This window comes from Scardinius erythrophthalmus, assembly GCF_964197995.2.
Source record: "Scardinius erythrophthalmus genome assembly, chromosome: 9".
Classification (NCBI taxonomy): domain Eukaryota; kingdom Metazoa; phylum Chordata; class Actinopteri; order Cypriniformes; family Leuciscidae; genus Scardinius; species Scardinius erythrophthalmus.
This window is the reverse complement of record NC_138229.1, coordinates 30,185,527-30,195,613: the sequence shown is the minus strand read 5'-3', so window position 1 is coordinate 30,195,613 and position 10,087 is coordinate 30,185,527. Positions and strand designations below refer to the sequence as shown.

General features: G+C 36.6%; 1 protein-coding gene across 5 annotated transcripts in view; it reads left to right on the top strand.

Annotated features, from left to right (window-relative positions):
- Positions 1-8,433, top strand: part of dcun1d1 (DCN1, defective in cullin neddylation 1, domain containing 1) — a 28,847-nt gene extending 20,414 nt beyond the window's left edge. Inside the window, exons 1-7 of one of the 5 annotated variants that reach the window (XM_081373499.1) lie at positions 474-571; positions 1,219-1,432; positions 2,220-2,388; positions 2,473-2,603; positions 2,694-2,776; positions 3,441-3,537; positions 7,599-8,433. In XM_081373499.1, coding sequence (XP_081229625.1) covers positions 494-571; positions 1,219-1,432; positions 2,220-2,388; positions 2,473-2,603; positions 2,694-2,776; positions 3,441-3,537; positions 7,599-7,675 — 849 coding nt within the window. In that variant the 5' untranslated portion in view covers positions 474-493 and the 3' untranslated portion in view covers positions 7,676-8,433. Of the gene's footprint in view, positions 1-473; positions 572-596; positions 977-1,218; positions 1,433-2,219; positions 2,389-2,472; positions 2,604-2,693; positions 2,777-3,440; positions 3,538-7,598 lie in introns of those variants that run through there. The other 4 variants (XM_081373501.1, XM_081373500.1, XM_081373502.1 and 1 more) reach the window with 4 other exon arrangements.
- Positions 8,434-10,087: the final 1,654 nt, after the last annotated feature.

Below are 10,087 nucleotides of genomic sequence, written 5' to 3'. Positions count from 1 at the left end.
AGTGGATATAGATTTTATACAAATCTTCATGTGTCATAGATTGATGGGTCATATTTGCATTTGTGAATCAACTGATTTAAATTTATAGCTTCCACAAGCAAAAATAAATAAATAAATAAAAAATCAAAATAAGTTTAAACTAATTTAAAATGTATTTAAATGTTTTTAATACAAAAAAATCGAATATTTCTGATATCTCCAAAAAAGGAAAGAAAGAAAGAAAGAAAGAAAGAAAGAAAGAAAGAAAGAAAGAAAGAAAGAAAGAAAGAAAGAAAGAAAGAAAGTCTGTCACGTGAAGTTCAGAATTTAGCTCAGTAGCCTATTTAGAGAACAATATCAAATATTCTGTTTATTCATCTAGGCCTGTATATAATATTACAGTTCGCATCGGTGGATGTTATGTTTAACTTCTGCAGATTTCTGATTATGAAAGCAGTATTTGGTGTCTAACCCAATGCGGTGTCTCTGTGGGGAACAGCTGACTGCGGTACAAATGTCACTGCGCATGAGCGGAAGTAGTTGCGGGGTAGAGAGGGATAGCGGAAGAGGGAGTCTGGAAATCACAAACATGGTAAATGTAAAAAAAAAAAAAAAAAAATTCAAAAATCAAAAAACTATTATTTTACTATTTTGCGTTACAGTCACAAATTGCCTATAAGCCGCTGCTACGAATCCCGTTTGGTTATTATGATATTTTGACGACGACATTCCTTTAAATGTACCTTGCAGGAGAGTTGGTTTATTGATGAATTAATTTTTAGACAGCTCTGCAGAGCAGGTAGCTTTGAAGCTAGCGAGGTCAAAGCTGTTGGACAGCAGGGGTGTCAAGATCATGTAATAAACGAGAAGCCGGACTAGTGGACCACAGTAAAGGATTATTAGTTTTTTTAATCGCTTATAAAACCTTGTGCATACAAGTGTGAAATTCTGCTTAAAAGCAGTTAATCAGACAAACGTTTTCGTGGAAGTGTTCGTGGTATATATAAATATGTATTTATATTTATGTACACTTGTCTGTAGAGCAAATAAATGATTTCTATACCCTCGAGTAAGATAGAATTGTAGGGGAAGATAAGCCATGTGTGGTCCATATGCCATTGTGACATTGATTCTGATTGTGTTCGTACACAAGGATATGCTGCTGTTTTATTCACTGTTAATATACAATATCTAACTAACTGAATCTACCTTTATGCTTTTCCTCTACCCCTATTACAGAACAAGCTGAAATCCTCTCAGAAGGATAAAGTTCGCCAGTTCATGATCTTTACCCAGTCAAATGAGAAAACAGCTTTGAATTGCTTGTCTCAAAATGATTGGAAACTAGACGTTGCTACAGACAACTTTTTCCAAAATCCTGACCTCTACGTACAGAATCTAAAGGGAACACTAGACCGGAAAAAGTTAGAACAGCTCTACAATCGGTACAGAGGTAAGAATTTAGCAGAACATTTATGTTTTTGAATATAGCCTCTTAATATCACCAAGGCTGCATTTATTTGATTAAAAATACAGTAAAAACAGTAATACTGTGAAATATTATTACAGTGGTTTCTGTTGTAATTTATTTTTAAATGTAATTTATTCCTGCCATGTCAAAGCTGGATTTTTTTCAGTCGTCACACTTCTGTATCACATGATCCTTCAGAAATCATTCTAATATGCTGATTTGATGATCAAGAAACATTTCTTATTATTGTCAATATTAAACACAGTTGTGCTGCTTAATATTTTTGTGAAAACTGATTTTTTTTCAGTATTCTTTGATGAATAGAAAGTTCAAAAGATCAGCATTTATTTCAAATATTTTTTGTATCTATTGATTTTGTATCTTTTGAATCTATTGATTTCATAAAGGTCTTTACTGTCATTTTTTTTATCAATTATATGAGCTTTTGCTGAATAAAACTATGATTGTTTCTTAAATCTTACTTACCCCAAACTTTTAAATGTCACTGTATCATGATTTCCACAACAACAACAAAAAAACAATGATAGTAATAAGAAATGAGGATTTCCGAAGGATCACGATGCTGAAAATTCAGCTTTGATGACAGGAATAAATTAAATTTTATAATATATTACAACAGAAACCGGTTAATTTAATTTAAGAGACTTTTCAAAAACAATAAAAAACCATAACGTTTTCAAATGTTTGACTGGTTGTGTGTGTGTGTGTAAATATAGTATTCTATTTAATCTTGTAATCATTTTTACAGACCCTCAAGATGACAACAAGATTGGTATAGATGGAATCCAGCAGTTCTGTGATGACTTGGGACTTGATCCAGCCAGTGTAAGTGTACTGCTAATCGCTTGGAAGTTTCGGGCAGCAACACAATGCGAGTTCTCCAAACAAGAATTCATGGAGGGAATGGCTGAGCAAGGGTATTTTTTTTTAATCACATCAGCGCTCTCTAAATCATTTTTACCATTCACTGCATCAATTGACTTTGTCATTGTCTTGTCAAGGTGTGACAGCATAGAGAAACTCAAAGCACAGCTGCCTAGGATGGAGCAAGAGTTGAAGGACCAAGGGAAATTTAAAGACTTCTATCAGTTCACATTCAACTTTGCTAAGAATCCAGGACAAAAGGGCTTAGGCATGTTTTGGGTTCATTCTCATTTGTTACTTTAATTTTTTGCATAGTTATCTAGTGTTTTTTCAGTTTTATTGTTTTGTTTTTCTCTAGACCTAGAAATGGCAATTGCATACTGGAATTTAATATTGGCTGGGCGTTTTAAATTTCTAGATCTATGGAACAAATTTTTATTGGTGAGTATCGTTCTGTTCCTGGCTGTAAGTTGACTTTATAAACATGCAATGTGTATTTTGCCCCACAGGCATCACCAAACAAAACAAAAAAATAGATAGTCTTGCACTAAAATCACAACGATTGACAACAATGATGTTCATTGGGATATTTCAATAATGACATTCTTTAATTATACCTTGATTTATTAATTAATTCATTGTTATACAAAAGAAAGTTTCATCTGTGATTGTGTCTAAAGGCTAGAATACAGTACTCGACTTTTATAATCTGAACAGATTTTAAAACACAAGGCATCAAACACTTGCAGACTTTGAAAAGGTAACGGAGAAAAACTGTACATCATACACTAAATGACTGAGGATCACACACTACCAGACTTTCAAGTCGTTCCCAACACAATAAACTCACAAAACATGCGCTGCATTGCTAGTTTGTGCCTAGCATACACTATGCAATTTTCTGTGAACTCTTGACTGCCAAAAATAGACAGACTGGCTCTGACTTCCAGCTACAACCGTTGACACGTTCAGACTGAAAATAGGGGTAAAGATCTGGGCAAAATTTGTGTAATATATTCCAGCCTTTACTAGTAAAAAAAATAATGTGTTTAATCACTAAAAACTGGATGATAACTCTTTGTGTGCTTTGCTTTTCCATCTGCAGGAGCATCATAAGCGATCCATTCCCAAAGACACATGGAACCTTTTGTTAGATTTCAGCACGATGATCACAGACGATATGTCAAACTATGATGAGGAGGGTTAGTTGGAACTTTTTTCACCAATTTAATCTCTGTTTTCTTTTGTTTAGATAACTAGTTAACTTTCTCAGGCCTGGTTTCACAGACAGGGCTTAGATTAAGCCAGGATTAGGCCTTAGTTCAGTGAGGACATTTAAGTAGCTTTTATAAACGTGCCTTGATACAAAACAATTGCACTGACATTTTTTAAGAAATGTCTGTGCAAGTTGCTTTAAGGTAAAACAGCTTAAACATGCATTTTAGTCTGGGACTGGGCTTAGAGGGAATTTTCCAAAAATGAAAATTCTTGATGTCAAAAAAGTCATTCCACGTTTTAGCTTCTGCAAGAACCAGTGAAGTTCATTCTTGTGTTACACAGCACGTTTGAGCTTCTGCAAGAACCAAGAGGGTAATTCTTGTGTTACGCAGCACATTTGAGCTTCAACAAGAACCAGTGAGGTTCATTCTTGTGTTACGCAGCACGTTTGAGCTTCATCAAAAACCATTGAGGTTCATTCTTGTTACGCAGCACGTTTTAGCTTCAGCAAAAACCAATGAGGTTTATTCTTGTGTTACGCAGCACATTTGAGCTTCTGCAAGAACCAGTGAGGTTTATTCTTGTGTTATGCAGCACGTTTGAGTTTCAGCAAGAACCAGTGAGGTTCATTCTCGTGTTACGCAGCACATTTGAGTTTCAGCAAGAACCAGTGAGGTTTATTCTTGTGTTACGCAGCACGTTTGAGCTTCAGCAACAACTAGTGAGGTTCATTCTCGTGTTTCGCAGCATGTTTGAGCTTCATCAAGAACCAATGAGGTTCATTCTCATGTTACACAGCACGTTTGAGCTTCATCAAGAACCAACGAGATTCATTATTGTTATGCAGCACGTTTGAGCTTCAGCAAGAACCAACAAGGTTCATTCTTGTGTTGCGCTGCACATTTGAGCTTCAGCAAGAACCAACGAGGTTTATTCTTGTTACGCAGCACGTTTGAGCTTCATCAAGAACCAATGAGGTTCATTCTTGTGTTACGCAGCACGTTTGAGCTTCAGCAAGAACCAATGAGGTTCATTCTTGTTACGCAGCACGTTTGAGCTTCAGCAAGAACCAATGAGGTTCATTCTTGTTACGCAGCACGTTTGAGCTTCATCAAGAACCAGTGAGGTTCATTCTTGTTACGCAGCACGTTTGAGCTTCATCAAGAACCAACGAGGTTCATTCTCATGTTACACAGCACGTTTGAGCTTCATCAAGAACCAATGAGGTTCATTCTTGTGTTACGCAGCACGTTTGAGCTTCATCAAGAACCAATGAGGTTCATTCTTGTTACGCAGCACGTTTGAGCTTCATCAAGAACCAACGAGGTTCATTCTTGTTACGCAGCACGTTTGAGCTTCATCAAGAACCAGTGAGGTTCATTCTTGTGTTACACAGCACGTTTGAGCTTCATCAAGAACCAGTGAGGTTCATTCTTGTGTTACGCAGCACGTTTGAGCTTCATCAAGAACCAATGAGGTTCATTCTTGTTACGCAGCACGTTTGAGCTTCATCAAGAACCAGTGAGGTTCATTCTTGTGTTACACAGCACGTTTGAGCTTCATCAAGAACCAATGAGGTTCATTCTTGTGTTACGCAGCACGTTTGAGCTTCATCAAGAACCAATGAGGTTCATTCTTGTTACGCAGCACGTTTGAGCTTCATCAAGAACCAATGAGGTTCATTCTTGTTACGCAGCACGTTTGAGCTTCATCAAGAACCAACGAGGTTCATTCTCATGTTACACAGCACGTTTGAGCTTCATCAAGAACCAATGAGGTTCATTCTTGTGTTACGCAGCACGTTTGAGCTTCATCAAGAACCAACGAGGCTTATTCTCATGTTACACAGCACGTTTGAGCTTCATCAAGAACCAATGAGGTTCATTCTTGTGTTACACAGCACGTTTGAGCTTCATCAAGAACCAATGAGGTTCATTCTTGTGTTACGCAGCACGTTTGAGCTTCATCAAGAACCAATGAGGTTCATTCTTGTGTTACGCAGCACGTTTGAGCTTCAGCAAGAACCAATGAGGTTCATTCTTGTGTTACGCTGCACGTTTGAGCTTCATCAAGAACCAATGAGGTTCATTCTTGTGTTACGCAGCACATTTGTGCTTCAGCAAGAACCAACGAGGTTTATTCTTGTTACGCAGCACGTTTGAGCTTCAGCAAGAACCAATGAGGTTCATTCTTGTTACGCAGCACGTTTGAGCTTCATCAAGAACCAATGAGGTTCATTCTTGTTACGCAGCACGTTTGAGCTTCAGCAAGAACCAATGAGGTTCATTCTTGTTACGCAGCACGTTTGAGCTTCATCAAGAACCAATGAGGTTCATTCTTGTTACGCAGCACGTTTGAGCTTCATCAAGAACCAACGAGGTTCATTCTCATGTTACACAGCACGTTTGAGCTTCATCAAGAACCAATGAGGTTCATTCTTGTTACGCAGCACGTTTGAGCTTCATCAAGAACCAACGAGGTTCATTCTCATGTTACACAGCACGTTTGAGCTTCATCAAGAACCAATGAGGTTCATTCTTGTGTTACGCAGCACGTTTGAGCTTCATCAAGAACCAATGAGGTTCATTCTTGTGTTACGCAGCACGTTTGAGCTTCAGCAAGAACCAATGAGGTTCATTCTTGTGTTACGCAGCACGTTTGAGCTTCATCAAGAACCAACGAGGTTCATTCTCATGTTACACAGCACGTTTGAGCTTCATCAAGAACCAATGAGGTTCATTCTTGTGTTACACAGCACGTTTGAGCTTCATCAAGAACCAATGAGGTTCATTCTTGTGTTACGCAGCACGTTTGAGCTTCATCAAGAACCAATGAGGTTCATTCTTGTGTTACGCAGCACGTTTGAGCTTCAGCAAGAACCAATGAGGTTCATTCTTGTGTTACGCTGCACGTTTGAGCTTCATCAAGAACCAATGAGGTTCATTCTTGTGTTACGCAGCACATTTGTGCTTCAGCAAGAACCAACGAGGTTTATTCTTGTTACGCAGCACGTTTGAGCTTCAGCAAGAACCAATGAGGTTCATTCTTGTTACGCAGCACGTTTGAGCTTCATCAAGAACCAATGAGGTTCATTCTTGTTACGCAGCACGTTTGAGCTTCAGCAAGAACCAATGAGGTTCATTCTTGTTACGCAGCACGTTTGAGCTTCATCAAGAACCAATGAGGTTCATTCTTGTGTTACACAGTCGTGTTACGCAGCACGTTTGAGCTTCATCAAGAACCAATGAGGGTCATTCTCGTGTTACGCAGCACATTTGAGCTTCAGCAAGAACCAATGAGGTTCATTCTCGTGTTACGCTGCACGTTTGAGCTTCATCAAGAACCAATGAGGTTCATTCTCGTGTTACGCAGCACATTTGAGCTTCAGCAAGAACCAGTGAGGTTCATTCTTGTGTTACACAGCACGTTTGAGCTTCAGCAAGAACCAGTGAGGTTCATTCTTGTTACGCAGCACGTTTGAGCTTCTGCAAGAACCAGTGAGGTTCATTCTTGTTACGCAGCACATTTGAGCTTCTGCAAGAGGTTTGTTTTCATACGTCAAGCAGTTTCGGTTGAGCTTCTGTTTATGCTCGCTCATCAATGTTCATATGTGAATAAAACCCTAAATTCAACCTGTTCGTCATATAAAGTGATCAAGTCTCATCAGAAAATTTGGCTAAACCGCTCAATTCATATGGATTAGTTTCACGATCTCTTTATGAAATTTCTGAAGCGTCAAAGTGGTAATTGCGTAGCTGTCTATGGAGGGACTGAAAGCTCTCAGATTTGATTAAAAATATCTTCGTTTGTGTTTCGAAAACGAACAAAAGTCTTACGGGTTTGGAACGACATGAGGGTGAGTAAATAATGACAGAATTTTCATTTTTGGTGAACTTAACCCTTTAAGCCTTGTCTGTGATACCAGGGGACAGTGTGTTATGATTATGGCTTCTTTTAATCCAAATCTTAATCATGTGAGTAAAATTCAAATGAAAATGAATCTCCTTTTAATGGCATGTCTGATTTTTCCCATTTTTTTTTTTAGGAGCATGGCCAGTTCTTATTGATGATTTTGTGGAGTTTGCGCGGCCTTACATTGGCACCAAAAGTACAGCTGTATAAGTACATTCCTTCTGAGGGCCGCCTGGACCTCACAGAAAACAAACAGCTTCTGCTGAGCACAGAGGACTGAACTGAGATCTGCATTGCCTTTTCCAAGCCCTCAGGACTGAGACATTTATACAAACCAGAGACATTAAAGGCATCTTTTCTCTTCAGTCATCTAATGGTGGTTTGGGCTTTTATCTTTTGGGGCCATTTTTGTTGTTTTGTTTCGACTTCATACAGGATCTTATTCAATCTCTGGGACTTCAGCGGTCTCATCCAGATGAAGCAGTTTGTCGAACAAGCTGTCACAGATACAGTTAGGAAAAGTCAAAAATCTTAATTTTAATACTCCACGTGCATTCTTGCTTTGAATGTTTGTTTCTTTCCATTTGGTTTTTATGAAAATTATACGTTAATGTCCTTTGATTGTTCTCTCTCTATTTTTTATAAAACAGAGTAGCTGGTGTCTTGAGAGCCAGTCATATTTGCTTTCTTTTTGTGTTTTATTGTGACTTAATGTACTTTTTCTGTTGATATCCAGACAGTGATTTCACTTTGCTTGTTTGGTTTTGATTAAATCGATAGGTCATAATAACTGAGAACATTATATTTTACAATCCTAGAAATAATATTAATTTGAACATTACCTCAGTTGTTCTTGATTAATGACTCCATTTGATGTATTGATATGCTGTGTTTGCAGTTCATTCAGCACTTTGATAAGTCACATAATCCATACAATAAAATCAGGTTATAGTTGATGAATAAAGTCAGATGGCCTTGACAATATTTTTTTGTGTGTGGTTGTCAGCGAATGTTTTTACACAACCTAACTTTAACGTTGCTTGAATTGCTTAGAGATAGTTCATAAAAAAACCTGTCATCATTCACTCATTTTGACACTCAATTTGTTTAAAACATGTATGGCTTTCATTCTTTTGAGGACGTATCTCTAACCCTAAAACAAAAGATTGCACTGAAGAATGTTGGTAACCAAACTGACTTTCATTGTATGGATTAAAAAACAAAAGTAATTTATTTTCTTTTATAAGAAAGAAAGTCATACAGGTCAAAAAACACTGTTTACTCACCTATTTTGATGTTATAAGGGGCTATTTTAATATAGAAGCTTAAAAAATAAAAAAGGTAATTGCCACTTTTTATCTTGCCATTCTGACTTTTTTCAGAATTGCATGATACAAACTTGCCACTGCGTGTTATAAAGTTAAAAAAAAAATCTTCAGAATTGGACTTTATAACTGGGTCATTCTTGGTATACGGTGCCTTTTGGCCTTCATAAAATGTAGAAAATCAAACAGTTTTTAAAATAATCTTTTTGTGTAGTCATGATAGGGTGATGTAAAATGCATTTCTGAATACTCTTTATTACATTATTGATACTCTAGTAAATTTTCATTGTCACTGAATTATTTGCTGACTTTATGAAATTATTGGTGGTTAAAATAATAACAGGTGGACAAGTGGTATAAAAAAAGGATGGATGTTTTTCAATCTCTCGCATAAAACCAGTTACAATTTTACCTTATTTTCAACTGGATTTAGATGGTAAACAATATGTAAAACATTGCCAACGAACTTTAAATGCACTACTTCAACTTTAAACAAATTACTTTCACAATCACTATGTACGCTCTCAGTGTCCACTCTGTTAGCTCTTCAGGTATAACCGGGTGAACACTAACAGTGAACATTCTGACGTAAAATCAGCCACTGTACCACGTCTGAGCAAAAATAAGCTAACATAAGGTTTATCTAATAAAGAAGTGCATGGTCTTTAAAACTGTAATTTTAAAAATAGGATTTTTCTGCTAACCTTTTCATATTTCCATTAAAAAGGTGGACGCATTAAGGTTGACCACATCAAATTTTAAAGATAAAATTGGTTTAAAAAAAAAAAACAGTTAAAATAATCAAGGATCTCACTAACTTGCCCAAGTTGTTTTACCTCCAAAGAAGTGATGACTGCTTTATTATATGATGTCATTTAATTTTTACAACTTTCATTTTAAGGGAAAGTAGTCAAAAACAACTCGGTGGAGTGGAGTGATCAATAAATTGAAGGACAATCTTAAAACCTAAATTATAATTGTTAAAATAAATGTAATAATTAGAGAGAATCATTACTGATATACCCAACAATGTAACGAAAAATTAGGGAAAAAATCATGTAAAGTAAGTGTTGTATTTATCATGAAAATGGGATACAAAGGCCTGGTGGCATAGGAAAAATTGTGATGTGGTGGTTCAAAAAAATGCTGTCAAATATTTAAAATTATATATTTTTTAATCAACTAAACGCTTAGAGCTCAAATTGTGTTATTACTAACACAGGTTTAAAATTCATACTGTTCAACATTTCAAGTCAGTAAAATCATGATCTGGGGACAAATTCAAGTCAGAATTGCG